Consider the following 16,725-nt stretch of genomic DNA (forward strand, 5'->3'; position numbering starts at 1 on the left):
GAGTCCATGGAGGGGTGCTGCTTGTTTGTTTCACCCGACCTCCTCAGCCTGCTTTCTTGTATTCCAGGGATGACATCACCCACAATGGGCTGGGCCCTCCCGTATCAATCACTAGTTAAGAAAATGTCCTACAACCAGATCTTATTTCGGGGCCATTTACAGACAGGGGTTTTCTTTTTCTTGTTAAAGATAAGTTATATAGTAAAGGTCTGCTTTTATAATCTGAATTGTGCTTCACTGATGTATTTGACAGGCTCACGGGACTGCAGCTGCCTTTCTGTGGCTTTGTGTAGCTGCCATGGTCTGGTAGTGTAAGCCCTCAACATCACTTCTTCAACATTTCCATGGCTACTCTAGCTCTATTGTATTTTTGTATCATTTCTTTTAGAATGAACGTCTCAATTTCCAAAGGAAATAGAATAGAGATAGTAATTTTTTATTGAAAAAAATCAGATCAAAGCTGCAGTGGTTCTGACTGCAGTTGCTTGGCCACTGCAGATCAGGTAGGGAGGTCGTCACTCACAGTCTGAGCTCTCATTCCACGCATCTCCGGTTTTTCCTCTGCTTTACTATCTCAGCAACATTGTACGGTTTCTGAGCTGAAATCCTTGACATCCTGTTTATTCTTAGTTACAGTTTATAAAATTTGTTCTGGAATCTTAGACTTGACCAAAGTTATTTCTAGTAGAGTTGGGTTATAGATCTCTTTTGATTTTCTATGTTCGCAGACGTAGTATTTCCAATACATACTTTTGATTTTTACTTTCTCTTGCTATGACTTCTTTCCGTTTTAAAATTAACTTGTGTTAACTTTGCAAAGCTTCATTATGTCTGTGTTCATATGTGTACGCATACACTTTGGCCACACCAATCCCTCCTTTCTTCCGTATCTCCTTCCCCTCCTCTTCCCTGTCCCCAGTACTTCCTCTTTTGGTTTCAGGCCCTGTTCTCAGTTGCCTTGATTGCTTCAGTCTTCAAGGGCTGTGTTGAATAAAGTTTAACTGTGGATGTCTTACCCTGCTCTCTTTCTGGGCTTCAGTCTAATCGCAGCTGTAGACCATTATTACACTGTTTAAAAGATTTGTGCACACACGCGTGCGTGTGTGTGTGTGTGTGTGTGTGTGTGTGTGATGGTCTTGCTGTGTTTTGGTTTCTGTGTTACTCTTGTGTATAGTTGGAACTTTCTTTGGACAGGGAGCCGTATATTAACCATGAATGCTCGGTTTCAGCTTAGGTTTGCCCACCAACTCTTATAACTTAATTTAATCTGTTTCTATTTATTTTGCCTTTTGTTTTTTATAAACCGTTCTTTTCTGTAGGTCCTACTTTCTTGCTTTCTCCATGTCTGTCCGGCCCCTGTGTCTCCCTGATGTCTCCTTTCTTCTTCTTTTTTTGAGCCTAAACTCTTCCACCTACTTCCTCTCATTGCCCAGAAGTTCAGTCTGTAACTCGTCCTTCGCTATTGGCCATTCACCTTTTTATTAGACCAATCAGACGACTTAGGCAGGCAAAGTAAAACAGCAGCCCATCTTCATATAATTAAATAAAGACAACAATCTTTATATAGTTAAAAAGCATTCTACAACATAAATGTAACACATCTTTACATAGTTAAACAAATGCAGCATATCTTTGCATAGTTAAGCAAATATTTCACAACACTTGTGTTGTTAGGCAAATTGAAATACTTTGTCTCTGAAAGATTCTTAATACATCTGATATTTTAGTAGCAAGCCTCTGAGCCTGGTCTGGGTAAGCAGATGTGGATTTTGTTTTGATGTTTTTAGTGCAATGAGTTGACACAGGGCTTCACAGGTCCTTGCCAAGTACTACCACTGAGCTGTACCCCCAACCTGAGAAGGGTCTAATTATATCTATTTTATTAAGATTTATTTATTTTTATGTATATGAGGGCTCTGTCTACATGTATGACGTTATGCAAGAAAAGAGCATCAGATCCCACTATAGATGGTTGTGAGTCACCATGTGGTTGCTGGGACTTGAACTCGGGACTTCTGGAAGAGCAGCCACTGCTCTTAACCTCTGAGCCATCTCTCCAGCTCCTTAAGTCTAATTAAACAGGTGGTAATGGTTTATATTTTCTATCTCTTTAGATAAAGAAACTAGTGGTTTGAGGGCAGGTTGACTATTTGATCTAATTAAACCTATTGATATGAAGTTACTTGTGAACCTCCCTTAATTCCTCCAGATGCCTAAAGCATCTCCAGAGAGGTCTTCTCCTCGTGGTGCTGCTGTTGCCACTAGGCCATCACGGAGCAGAGCTTTTCTTAGCCTGCAGTTCTGGAATCCACATAGCAAGCACAGGCTGTAATGCCCATGGTGGATGGCAGTGGGTGCAGGATCTGTGAAAGGACCACAGCTTAAATCAGGAGCCGAGGCAGCGTGGGCTGTGTCGGGCTGGTGTCCCTTTTATAACGGCTCCTTTCTGAGAATTGAGAGGGTCACATGACAGCACATCCCCAGTGATGCCTCCTAAACCTTACTTTTTAAAGTCTCTGTTACCTCCCAGTGCCACCACCCCAAGGACTGTGCTTTCTGTCATGTCAGCCTTTAGGGGACACAGTTAAAATGTGCACAAACCAGAGCAGCTGGGCATTTGCTTTCAGGCTCAAACTTTCTCCCTTCTCTAACTGACCTCTCCCGCCCCCAACGCCTGTCTTTGCTCAGGTGGTCACTTTCTATTTCATTATAATTACTAACATATCAATCGTACGTGCTTAGGAGTGCTGTGGTATTTCTCTGCAGCAGTCATGTCTGCCCTCCTTCTAGCCTCAGGTCGTCCCCACCTTTCCTTCTCCCACTTCATCCCTCCCCATGGGCTGCATGGCATCACGCTGCGCTGCTTCCATGGAAGTCCCGAGTGCCCCTGTTCCTCTCAGATGTAGCCGTTCACATGCTGCATGAAGTAGACCAAAACGTCTTTTCAGGTCTCAGCTCCAGAGATCATGATGAAAATCTGATTGTTGTTCTCAGTGTTTACAAGTATCTGTTGGGTATACAATCTTTCATTAGAAGTATGTCTTTATAGTCACAATATCGAGTTTCCAAAAACTTTCATTAAACTAGTTTCTACACCGCCCTTCTCTCTGATAACATTAGGTGACGAGGCACGTCTGTCCTCCATCACTAGGGTGACTGGGAGGTAGCTGATTTCTTCATCCAGTGTGCAGGGTGCTGTGTTTACCTCTGCCAGGAGAACTGACCCAAGTGACTAGATGTGTGGTTCTCTTTATAGATGCTTCTCTTAGGCGTGACCTCCAGAAGCATCCCTGTCTTCAGGCAGTTGTTTCTTCTCATGTCGGGCCTTCCCCTCCTCACCCCCAGGAGGATCAGGATGTGCCATGTTGTTTTGAAAAGCCTAAACACTTGAAACGTTTATTCTCCAGTGGATTTGAAAGGGGGCCGTTATGAGCCCTGTCTTGATGTGGCAGGGCTCTGAGGGTCTATTTGGATAACACTGAAGACGGGAGGAAATGTGACTCTGTCTGTGGGTTTTAAGCCCCTAAGGTAAGATCAGAAAGCGTCTGGGCCAGTGTGAGCCAAATAGTTGAAGTCATACATTAATTATGGTCATGAATCATTTTTATTTTTAAAGTCTTTACCATTTGACAAGGTTGTTTGCATAGTACCAGTGGAGTTCTAGGCAACCCCGTAAGTAGCTGCTCTTGTTGGCGTCTCTCTGGGTTGATAATACCTATTGTTTTTAGTAAAAATTGCTTACTTCCGCTGCCTGAAGGAGTGGTCTCTGTGTAGGTTTTCTTGATAAACTATTTTGAACTTATAAATGTAGGAAACAGTGATATTTCAGTTAATCTCCTACTCTATTAATCAAAATATCCAATCTCATGAATGTGCTTCTGTTATTCATAAACTCTGGACAATCAGGAACTGAAGTATATTGAGAGCCTCTGTTGTACTACACTCTGTGTGAAGCATCTAGAATGTGTGTGAGAAGAAGAGTGTGTATTCTCGCCTCTTAGAAAGAGCTGCCGAGGAAGAGGACGAGAGGAGCCATCTGCTGCAGTATGGTCCATAGCGCTGTGTGTGGTGTGCTGTGTGGTGTGCTGTGCATTTCCAGAGCAAGGCTCTAGTGCCTCCAGCTCCCTGGTACACCCGCGAAGGACCGCGGAGCACAGGCTGTAGCTGAGCTGCCTCTTAGTGGGTTAAGCCTTCGCTTACCTGTGAGGAGACAGAGAAAATGTGTGGGCTTATAAAGAGGCACAGAGATAAGAAGTGGAAGATCCTGTCCAGGTAACCGCCAATGTGGGTCAGGGCTCCAGGGAGACAGGGCTCGGATGGAATAGGTACCGTATCGCTCTGTAGAAGTGCCTTTGCCAGACCGTGTTAGGATTAGTGTTCCTGAGCACACATACACACATCATGTAAGACCGTGTCACCGTCAGTGTTCCTGAGCACACATGCACACATCATGTAAGATTGTGTCACCATCAGTGTAACTGAGCACACATACTCATATCGTGTAAGACTGCGTTACCATCAGTGTTCCTGAGCACACATACACACATCATGTAAGACCACGTTACCGTCAGTGTTCCTGAGCACACATACACACATTGCATTGGAGCTGGCAGGAATGAGCAGTTTTACTTCTCATTTCCCTGGGGCAAAGATTGTTAAACACTTTTTGTGTGTGTATTTATTCATGATTGATTATTTTTTCTTTTGAGGCTGTCTGTTCAGTTCATTTGCCCATTCACTGAACAAATAACCTGTGGGGTCTAGAGTGTGTGTTTAATTTGAGGTTATTTTGTTTTGCTTTGTTTTGTTATATTTTATTTTATTTTGGAATTGAGGACCAAAGTGAGCATCCGCAGGATGAAGGAAGCAAATAGAGCTGGGAAAATCTTCATGCTGATGGGATTCATACCTACAGCATATTAAAGAAAAATCTCGACAGCATGGGGATTTAGTTCAGCGGTAGACTGCTGATTTTCCCGGCTCTGTAGGCTGCCTTCATCCTGTGAATGCTGGCTTTGTCGCGGCTTTTTAACTTTGCTCTGTCTTCCCGTCGGCCGACCCCATTGAGTTGCTGGAGTCCTTGCAGAGTGTCTTTGCCTCAGCCTGCATCTTGAAGTTGCCTATGCCTATATCCTGAAGTAGTTTTTGTTTGTTTTCTCTAGTTATTTCAGAATTTTAGGACTTAAAGCCTTTGATCTATGTTGAATTGTTTTTTTTTTTTCTTTTTTTCTTTTCTGCTGTTTTCTCCCAGTTTGGAGAATACATTTTCATTTTCATCTCTAGGTGAACAGACATTCCCGACTCTGGTAAACTAGCTAAACGATGGTTCTGCCTTGATGTGTGTGTGTGTGTGTGTGTGTGTGTGTGTATGTATGTGTACATATGTATGTGCATTACATGTGTTCCTGGTGCCCATGGAGACCAGAAAAGGACAGTGGATCCCCTGGGACTGGAATTATAGATGGCCGTAGCTACCTTGTGGATTCTGGCAACCAAACCTGACCCTATGTAAAACAAGTGTCCTTCACCACTGAGCCATCTCTCCAGCCCCCTGTTTGTTTCTGAGATGGAGTTTCATTGCTCTGTCACCACTGGTCTCAAAATCCTGGGCTCAAGTCATCTTGCCTCTGCCAACCAAACGTCTGTATGTATAAGAGTACCTGGTTATTGATCTATTTTTCATCTTTTTGTTATGAGCATATTTCCTTGATCTTGCAGTTATAGGGAATCTTGATATCTGACAGATTTAAGATTGTTTTGTTATTTCTAGATCTTGTACCCTTTATATAAATTATATAAATTTGTATAAAGTAAGCCCCATGAATCCCCATGTTTCTACCTTCCAGCAGTGAGATCGCAGGCTTGTGCTGCCGTGTCCAGCTTTTCAGGGGTGCTGGGAATTGAACCTGGGTGTTCGTGCTTGAGCAACAGGCTCCTTTCTGACTAAGCTGAACTCAGCCCCTCAACCCTATCATTTTCTAAAGTGATCTAAACCCCTGGAGTCCTTTGCCCTGACTGTGTTGTAGCAGAGGCAGACATTCAGAGCGCTGTTATTTTAGGACTTATAATCCTGTTGCTTCATTATATGTTTGAATCTAAAAATAATTGGTTTGTTCAGGATTGGTTCTATTTATCCTAGGAGATTTATAATTCATGTCTGTGACTCTCTGTGTTTAGACTTCGTAATTACCTCACTTACATTTTTCTACCACTTGTATTTCTAGGCTTCATAGAGCCCAGTGTGCAATTAAACAGACTCAGGTAACTGTTCAGAGAATTGGAAAGGAAATTGAAGAAAAACTAAGACTCACATCGACAAGCAATGAGCTGGTAGGTTTTTATACAAGTACCTGTTCAAACTTCTTGTTTTCTTCAAGTGATTATTGTATTATTCTTGGGAAAAATCTCTAGACAGTGCTAATAACGATGCTAATAGTGTTGCACTGAGGTGACTGCTGGTGTATTTGAAATGTTAGAAATAAAAGCTCCCATCTGCTAATAGCGTAAGGTAAACCTGCCATATTCTGTTAGATGAAACTTGAGATTATATATAATTACTTGGAAGATGACTAGCAGACTATTTTATTAACGTCTTATAAATGTGAACTCTAAACATGAACTGTATAGTGAGTGAAAAATAGCCTTCAGGACGCGGTGGGGGGACCATTAGGGACCAATTTACTGAAAGTAAGCGTTTGGTGTATGCCTATGGCTCAGCCTCTAAGAAACCTGCCCCCAAGCCTAGTGACTCGAGTGTGGTCCTTGGGATTCATGTGTCAGAAGAAACGAGTCCATTCCTACACAGTGTCCTCAGACTCCCATGACACACGCACACACAGGTACTAAATACATAAACACAAAAACCCATTTCAGTGATATATATGCATAATGCTGGGTTTAAAGTGAAGACAGTTTCTTAAAATTTAATTTGTACTTTGATTATATTTACCTAGGATTAATCTACTTTTAGAATATGAATTTTTTAATTAATGGGATCAAATATAAGAGACCCATTTGTGCTTTTTTATTTGTTTGTTTGTTTGGTTGGTTGGTTTTGGTTTTTTGAGACAGGGTTTCTCTGTAGCTTTGGAGCCTGTCCTGGAACTAGCTCTTGTAGAGCAGGCTGGCCTCGAACTCACAGAGATCCACCTGCCTCTGCTTCTCAATGCTGAGATTAAAGGCATGCACCACTACCACCACCCAGCAAGACCCATTTGTGAGCAATGTTTACCTTTAGAGAAATGTGGGTTTGGTGATGCATTCCAAAGAATTCATAACCTCAGTCCAGATGGGCGGATTGCAGATGTTCATAAAGTCTGATGCTGTTTTCTAATCTGCCTCAGGAGGGGAAGAGTGGCTGCCTTGGGATGCCTTCTGTCTCTGTGAGCCAAGCGTGAGCGACTCTGTGCAGTTTCTATGTGCTAGGGTTCCAAAGACACTTCAAACCCACCACTGTCCATGAATTCACAGTAATCGTTTTCCCGCAGGTTCTGTTATCTCACACACACAGCCTCTTCCCACTCTCAGTCGCACACTCATCTAAAGGCACCTGTTACACAGTCACGTGTCCTGGAGTTACGGGAGGCGTGTGCAGGCACCTATGCAGGTCTCTCTCCTAGGACCACACAATCACATGCCCATGGAGTTACGGGAGGCGTGTGTGCAGCACCTCTGCAGGTCTCTCTCCTAGGACCACACAGTCACGTGTCCTGGAGTTACGGGGCGGGGGTGAGGGACGGGACGGCGTATGTGCAGGCACCTCTGCAGTTCTCTCTCCTGGGAATTGAGCTGATGGTGTTTCTTCAGTCTGTGGGAATTTGCTGATATTGGCTGTCCATACTGTTGGAAATCATACATGCATTTGTGCTGTGCCTGACACACAGCAGGTGTCTGGCGGTCCCCAAATAACTGTACTAGCTGCTTGTTTCTTCTTTGTCTGGGAAATCCTCCATGCTAGAGAAACAACTGTCTCTTGTGTTATAACTTAGGATCAATAAAAGACTAAATTCCAGGCCACGAGTATATTGTAGGGGGAGGAGAACGTATCAGGTTTTAATCCTTTCTGCAGTGCGCAGAAACGCTGCATTTTTAAGACCCTTGCCTGGGGAGAACTTGCTGGGTCTTATTTTTCTTACTTTCCTCTCCCAGGCAAGACATTAAGTGGTGGCATGTGCTTTGTCTCAGTGTGGAAACATGTATGCTTAATCCTGTTTTTCTAAAATATAAGTGGTGACACACGGAGCAAGGTGATAGAATGTGCGAGTTTACCGAGGTCAGGTTCACAGGGTCACTCTGTGTTTTTACGCTGCTGAGTTCACACAGAAGGAAGTCAAGGGAGTTTTGAACTGGAAGTGAACCTAGAAGCCACCTAGTCCCCTAGTAACCCCACTGAAAATCACACCCCAGTACAGTTCCCTCCCCTGCGTGGTTTTTCTCTGCAGTATATTACCATCTAGCATGATATCTCTCTAATATGTTTTTGTCCCTCTAAACTCTGTGAGGCTTAGGATCCCCCCCTACTTCTCCCACTTCCTTCAGTTTCTTCCCCTCCCTCCCTCCTTCCCTCCCTCCCTCTTTCCTTCCTTTCCAACCTCCCCTCCCATTTGATTCCCAGAATCTAGGCAAATGTTTGTTCATAGTAAATGTGAAGTAAGTATTAAGTGTTTATTGAATTTAAGAATGAATCCATTAGAGTGCTTGATTCTCTTCCACGGTTCAGCTCCCAGTTGCCACATGGGAAGACTCACAACTTATAACTCAAGCTCTAGGGGACTGATACCCTCTTCCGGCCTCCATGTGCACTTGTACATACTTGTACATGTGGCATACATACACACAGAGACACACAGATATATACATCAATAAAAGTTAAAACAGAGAGAGTGTGGATCCAACACGGTGCCTCGTTATAAACTGTAAGTTTACTTGTAGCGTAAGAGAAGTACAGTTTCCTCCCTTTGTCAATTGGTCCACGTCCTTTTGCTCCATCCCAACTATTTTCAGTACATAAGAATCACTCTTCACTCTAGCCCAAGCGGAGGCACAGTGAAAGGCGTATTTGATGCTGAAATCAACCAGTCACCCTTTTCAAACCTCTTCCTAATTAGCCTTAAGTAATTGCCTGTTAAGAGATACAAAGTTTATAGTTGATGCCTTGCATAGATTTGGCATTTTCTCGCCCTACATCCATGCCCAGCATTTCCTAGGAAATGTCTTCTGCCGTCATGGTAGACTTGATCCGGGGTTTGCTAGCTGCCCTTGTTGCAGTGACTGTATGTCTTCTGAGTTGTTTTGTTTTGTTGTGGCTCTATGCTACAGTACATTGATCAAGTTTAGAATGTCAGCCTCACTTTGTATTCCTGGGGGAATTTCCTCATGGCCATAATAAATTATTTTTAGCCTTTTACTGAGTTCAATTTGTTTAAAAATTTAGAAAGTGTTTTGCTTTTATTTTCATGGGGACCATTGGTCTGTATTTTGTTTTTCTTGCTATCTCTTTTGTGTTGGGGTGATGAATGTATGTGTGTGCAGTTGCATGCACCCATGTTCGTGTGTTTGGTGGCTAGAGGAGGATGTTAGGAGCCCTTCTCCCTTCAGAGAGGCTCTCCCCAGTTTTTGACTAGGCTGGTGGCCAGCAAGCCCCAATGACCCCTTTGTTTCTACATATAGCCCGCCAGCACTGCGCTTACAGGCTCACACGCCATGTCCTGCTCTGTGCACAGGTGCTGGGGCTGTGAACTCAGGACCTCAGGCTTCCCAGCAAGCGGTCCCTCCTGCTGAGCGGTCTCCATGTTCTTGTTAGCTCTTCCTTTGGTCTTTGCTCGTGAGATACTGGTCTACTTCTGTAGGAATTTATTATCATTAGTTTTGGTTTCCTTTGTCGGCTTTGATGGGGTCTGTCATTCAGGTACATGGTCACAGGTCGCACTAAAGCACCGCTCTGACAAGCACTCCGTGTCTGGGTTTGTCTCATGCCCCTCACAGCTTCTACAAAGTGCCGGGTTTAGTGCTTCTGTCCATGAAAACCAAACTTTCAGATTTATAAGACTCTCGCAATGGTAATTCATTGTTTCCCTCTTTTCGTTGATGTTGGCCTCTTCTGTACCCGTGACGCTGTTGACGTGGTGTGTAGTCAGAGCTCGGGTCGTAACATTAATGTGTCTCCACTTGTCTGTGTCAAACCCGTGTTCACTTCTTACTGCGGAGCCGTTTGGGATACGTAGATTTATCACAACGATAGTGCAGGGACTTATTTACCCCATCCCCAGTATGTCCTATCACAACATCTTAGTAGGCTACCGTTTGCTACAATCAATGAAACTGTGTGTTACACATTATGTATATCATTAGTCATCATTAGACAAAGTTCTTCCACCTTTGCGTCCTTTCTGTCCCGTATTCCCATCAGAAAGCTGTGCTGCACTGGTGACCACCCTTTTTTTCTCCTAGCCTCCCTTTGCATTGGTATTATTATTAAAGATTTACCTTATTTATGTGTTTGTGGTGTTTTAGTACCCGGGAAGATCAGAGGTCAGATCCCTCGGAGCTGGTGTTACAGGCAGTTGTGAGCCCCCAGATATGGGTGTGGAGATCTGAACTCAGGTCTGCTAAGTAGAGCAACAATTGCTGTTAACCCCTCATTACCTCTCTGTGCTCCACCACCTTCGGCTGTCCTCAGTTAACCTCTGCATTACCTCTCTGTTCTCCACCGTCCTCTGCTCTCCTCAGTTAAGCCCTGCACTGCCTCTCCATGCTCCTCCACCCTCGGCTCTCCTCAGACTCAGTTTGCTTTTGATGACTTGACTGTCCTGAAGATCACAAGCCAGCATTTTGTGACATGGTCTTTGCTTAAGATTTGTCCTTCTTTCTCAGAGTAGGACCAGGCTGCTTTAGGGTCCAGTCAAGGACACATTTGTAGATTTAGTCATGTCTTCTTAGGCTCCCCTGATCTACAGCAAATTGTCAGTCTTTCCTTTTTTAAGAACCACCTCAACTAATCGTCGTGATACAAGCCTCACTCATTTGGCTAAGGCAGTCCCTCCCGGGTCTCTCCGCTGTAATACCCTTTCCAAATTTCGCCTTTAAGAAGAAAGTTGCTAAGTACAAACTCAGGAAGTAAAAGCGGCTGGGAACAGCGCCTCATGGCGAGGGGGTGCACACGACTGTTTGGATTCCATCCCTTCTCCTTTGGGTTCATTTATTCTCACTTTGGTTACAGTTGCATCCTGATCAGCGTAGTCTGTGGGTTTGGTCGTTAAAGGGTCTTTTGAGCCTGGCCTGGGGGCATGCTTCTGTGATTCCAGATCTCTGTCCAGATGCTGAGGCTCAGTAGGATAACAGTTTGAGATCTGTCTCATAAAGGAGAGGGGAAGGATGGAGGTATAGATCTCATACTCACATCCTGGGCTTTGATTCCTAGCACTGGGGTGGATACAGAGATGGCTCAGTTGAGCCTGATATGATGATGCTGACTTGTAATCCAGCACTCTGGGTCCAGAGTCACCTGTCTGAAACTAGCCCATGCCACTTAGTGAGTTCAAGGCCAGCCTGAGATAGATAAATGATGAACACTCTTCCAGGGTGGCTTTTGCCTCTTTTGCCTTCGTTTTGTGTTCTTTCCTCTGTGGTGCTCCGTGTTTGCCCTGTCTTCACCCTGGCATCAGCCATCTCTCACCAGAACCCTGCTCGTTGGGTTGGCTGACGGTATTTAGAAACGAGATCTGGCCACTGGGTGTGCTTCTTGCTTTTAAAGCCCTCTGAGTGGATGTGGCTGTCTCTGTATGAATGTTTGCCTATCTGTAGGAAAATAAACACGAGCTCATAATGATGTTTCCAATTCTAGTGCCACAGAGTTTATTCTGGCTTTCTCCTTCATTTTGTTTATTTGCAGTATCTTTTTCTGATAGTGAGAAACCTGGCTCTCATTAAGTACAATGTATTTATCTGTTAAGTCTTGGCGTATGTGTAAAGTGGTTCCGATTTCTTTTTCCATTTGTTTTGTTATTTTAATTACTAATGTGTAGTAGTTCTCTATATTAATGGACTTCACGGTGACATTTCCACATATACATGCATCATGCTTTCATCATATCTGTCCTCCCAAATGCCCCTCTTAGTCCCCTCCCCCCTCCGTACTTGAGTCATCTACTTCTTTGGGGCTATCTGCTACATTGTTTTTATTTTTAGCTTTTGCTGATCAGAGAACGCATGCAATACTCTTTCCAATCTTTAATTAGAATGTTTTCAGCCTTGTGTGTTTATTTATTTCTAAATGTTGTTCGCCTGCATGTGTGCCTGTTGCCCGTGGACAACAGAAGAGGGCATGAGATCCACAGAATTGGAGTTACATAAAACTGTGACCCACCATGTGAGTGCAGAGAATCAGCCTCGGCTCTGCTGGAAGAGCAGCCAGTACCGAGGGCTGAGCTGTCTTTCCCATGCTTATTAATAATACACGTGCTGCGCAGTGGAAGCCAGAGAACCCTCTCAGGTACTCTTGTTCAGGCACCTCGGCCTTGGTTTGGGTTTTTTGGTTTTGACACAGGATTTCTCTGTGTAGCCCTGGCTGGCCTGGATCTGCTCTGTAGACCAGGCTGGACTAAATAGTCAAAATAAAATAAAATAAAATAAAATAAAATAAAATAAAATAAAGCCATGGCTTTTGCTGAGGGTAGAAAATAAAACAAAAAAAAAATACTTCCAAGAAATGGCCTCAGACTCACAGAGATCACCTGCCTCTGCCCACCGAGTGCTGGGACTGAAGGTGTGCGCTGCATTCACCTTGTTTTTTACGACAGGATATGTCACTAACACGGAGCTCACCAAGTAAGCTGGGCTGGCCAGCCTGTCTCCTCAGCTCTGCGACTTTGGCCTTTGCTCTGGTCGTCATGCCCAGCTTTGGTCTGGTTTTCACATGAGTTCAGGGGGTTGAACTCAGGCATTCATGTTTGAGTCGCGAACACTTCCTCTAAATGAGCCATCTGATGTATTTTTTTATTTATGTTTTATGTCTTTCCTCTGGCCTTTAAGAATCTTTTGTGTAATTCCAGATTACAGAAATTTTCTGCTGTTTTTTGTCTTAGAGTTTGTGCTTTGTGTTTAGATCTGTGATCCATTTCAAGTTATTATTTTTTTTAACTTAATGAAGAAAGAGTAAAACATTCCCCCAAACTGATGTTCGGTTGACAGAGCAGTATTTGGTGAACAGCTTTTCCTCCCCCCATTAATTACGCTGACATGTTTGTCTAAAGTCAGCTGACCATATGCATGTGCATCTGTTTCGTCTCCGTCTCGTGGACCTGTTGGCCTGTCCTCCTCAGCACCGAGCTGCCATCACTGTAGGTTCCTCAAGAAAGGCCAGGTAGGGCAAATACTCTAACTTTTTATAAAGTTTCTGTTTTACACACACACACACACACACACACACACACACACACACACACACACAATTATTTTGCTGAATGAATTTTATAGCTAGTTTTTCAGTTTCAGATTTGTGGAGATTGCCCTCTGAACAATGTGGAGGTCCCCAGCCTGTGAATGTGATGTTTATGTTTTTGTAGACTTTCCTTTAATTTTCTTAATCATATCTTCAGGCTCCTTTGCTAGAGTTAGTCCTAGGTTTTTGTGGGAGTTTGGGCTCAAGGCAGCATGGCAAGTTCAGCCAGGTGTGGGAGTGTACCCCACAAAGCCTGGCTAGAGGAGGAAGTCAGGCCCTGTACCCGTTAAATGCAGCACCTGTGCCTGGTGTGAGAAGAATATTGTCCTTGCTTCATCAGGTCTGACATTAGCAATGGTCTGCACTGGCTCAGTTTAACTCATGAATGACTTGCATGGTTTTTTGCATATGATGAAGCAATCATGGTTTTCTCATTAATTTAAAATTCAATAGAGCAAGCTACATTGTTTTAGCTTAAAATTTTAATACTTTTTTGCAATATTGTTGCTTGAGTCTAAGCCCTCCTACAAGCATACATTACTCTTGCATTTCCAAAGTAGCGCTGAACTGATGACAGTTTGCAGCCATTTTGTGTCATGTTGGGTTTGATCTGGGGACACTGAGACGCAGTGAGGCTTTGGTATAGGATAGGGCAGCCTTGCATAGCCACCTGCTCGTTTTCCTTTTGTCCCCAGTCACATCTTGACTAGACACTGAAACCTCCCAAAGAACTCACTAATCTCCAGCTCTCTGCTCATTATTAGAGCGGTTCGCTTTCCATCTGAGCGTACTCCTGGTGACTTTCGGTGTTTATCTGGCTCTTCCAATACCTTCGCTGGCTTGTGGTCGCCCATATTGATGCCTCTGTCCCAGAGAGTGAGTCACATTCTCTGACCCTTCACGGATTGAGCGATATTGCACACCGCCCCGGTCACATTCTGAGTGTGATCTGGAGACCTGGAGACTTGGCTTTGGAGGATGTATTTTAGCACATAGTCCACTTGCTTAAACTCAAACTGCTGTGCCTCCAGCCTGCATGGCTATGATTCTAGCTAAAAAGTTATGATTCCAGTTAAAAAGTATTTTTAACTCTTGAGCATAAGCAGTTTTGTGTTCATCTACACACGTGTGGGTTTGGGTTCAGTCTGAGAGTTCATTGAGTTTCAACAGAATTTGGGGTACCTATTTTCTGTCTTCCCCAATTCTGGTATCCTGCGTCATTTCTGGTTCCTCCCCGTGTAGACAGTGATTTCCTGCCGGCCTCTAGAGCCACTTTCAGGGCAAAGCCACAGAATAAAGAGGGAGAATCGCCTGTGTGTGTTGTGTGCCTAATCCAAACGTGGACTCTTCAGAGCAGCCTGCCACTGACCACTCAAGAAATACGCAGTTTTTCATACATTTGATTTATTAAAAGACTAGTTTGTAGGTGTTTATTCTTACTTAGAAGCTCAACTCTTACTATAATTTAATTTTCAGCCTATACCTGAGTTTTAGGACTGATAATGCTACTGAGTCTATGGAATTAATAAATTGGGTTAAATATTTTCTAAGGAAGCATTCTCTCTTTCTTAAGGATTGGCTACACGTAGATGGAAGAAAAACAACCTAAAAGTGACATTTGGAAGCAATTTGTTAACTTCCACAGCTCTGAGATATTTTCTAGATTGTTAATTACTTCCAGTTGCTGGCGCTGACTACGGATAAGATAAAACATGCTCTAATCACTAATTTCTCAAATGTTTTGCTCTTAGGATCCTTAAATATGTTAATTGTGATAATCTCTAAGAATTTAGGCTGTACTATTAATTATGTTAGAAGTCGAATCTGGGAAATTAAAAAGATTTTTCTAATTAAAATTAAAGTGCCAGTAGCAAATCTATGTTAGTATAACAGATTTTTCAAACTGAGTTCTTGCTTAATAAGAGATGATGAGGTGGCTCACTGGGTAAAGGCACATGCCACCTAGCCTGACAAGCCCGGTTCAGTCCCTAAAACCCACGTGGTGGCAGGGAGAGAGCTGACTCCCAACGTTGCTCTCTGACTGTGATACGTGCCCTGGCTTGTGCGCGCGCGCACACACACACACACACACACACACACACACAAATACATATAACAATTTATTGAAAGGCCTTAGAAACTCTCATCTAGTTTGGTAGTGAGTTCTTTGCAGCACCCAAGTAGACATTCACATGTTCCATACATGGAACATGACCATGAAAAGGGCCCAACTGCTCAGTGTGACTTCACGTTTGAAACCTTCATTATCCCAGGACGGTTGTTTAGGAACTTATGTCTGAGGAGTTTCAGCTCCAGTATGATCTATGAGAAAATACTTGTTTGTGTTAATATTTAAATGATTGTTTAATGTTTCCCATGATTTTCTTCTAAAGACCCGTAAGTAGGAATGTGTGCTTGCAAACTTGCATGTCTGCAATTTCTGAGATGTGTACAAAATCTGATTAAAGATGATAGATCATCGGGGTGGATGTGTGACATTAGCTGTACGTGCACCTCAGAGCTGAGTGGAGCGCAGCCCCCGGTAGAAGGTGCTTACGTTATGCTAAGAGCTGCGATCAGCGCACCTTTGAAGTACGAACAAGGAAGCAGAGGCATGCACATGGGCAGGGTTTGCTTACTCCTCAGAAACGGGAGCCAACAGTCCCGGTTTGAGCTGATGGATCTCTTTCCACAAATGGGCCAGCATCCTCACATGGACCATAACACAAGCACGCTGCACTCACGCCTTCCCATGTTAACTTTGTATTTAGATTAACTTGTAAGTTTTGTGCTTTGAATAAAGAAAACATTCCCAGTTTGAGTGTGTACCCAGGAACAGAGCAAGTTACCCCACTAGCCACGTTGTGTTTTCTTAAAAATGCTTTCTCTCTCTGCCCAAGTAAGCTTCTGAAGATTTTATTTATTTTCTCCTCAGTGATGTCAGAAGACCCAAGACTTCTGATCACTAAAGAAAACTCTTCTGGGTTTGGCTCCTTTTTTTCCCCCAAATAATAAACAACCTCATTGACCCTTCCAATTTCTTTAATTATAAAACACATAACAGATCATTTCTAATCTCAGTGATTTAAAAAATCCATTTATTTATTTATTTATTTGTTCATTCACATGCCATGGTGCTCACATGGAGGCCAAACAGGCTTGTGGAGTGAATTCTCTCCTTCTACCGCGTGAGTTCTAGGAGTCCAGCGCGTGTCGCGAAGCTGAGTAGTGAGCCTTACTCTCTGAGGCAGCTTCTCAGCCAGGTGTAATCTTTTTTTTATCTCCTT

The 16,725-nt window shown here is 43.4% G+C and overlaps 1 protein-coding gene across 4 annotated transcripts in view; it reads left to right on the forward strand.

Annotated features, from left to right (window-relative positions):
* Positions 1-16,725, forward strand: part of Uvrag (UV radiation resistance associated) — a 231,516-nt gene that overhangs the window by 98,984 nt on the left and 115,807 nt on the right. For all 4 annotated transcript variants that reach the window (XM_048435068.3, XM_048435070.3, XM_048435071.3 and 1 more), the window contains exon 7: positions 6,225-6,330. In XM_048435068.3, the coding sequence (XP_048291025.3) occupies positions 6,225-6,330 (106 nt within the window). The remainder of the gene's footprint in view (positions 1-6,224; positions 6,331-16,725) is intronic.

This window comes from Myodes glareolus, chromosome 24 (assembly GCF_982192425.1).
Source record: "Myodes glareolus chromosome 24, mMyoGla1.1, whole genome shotgun sequence".
Taxonomy (NCBI): Eukaryota; Metazoa; Chordata; class Mammalia; order Rodentia; family Cricetidae; genus Myodes; species Myodes glareolus.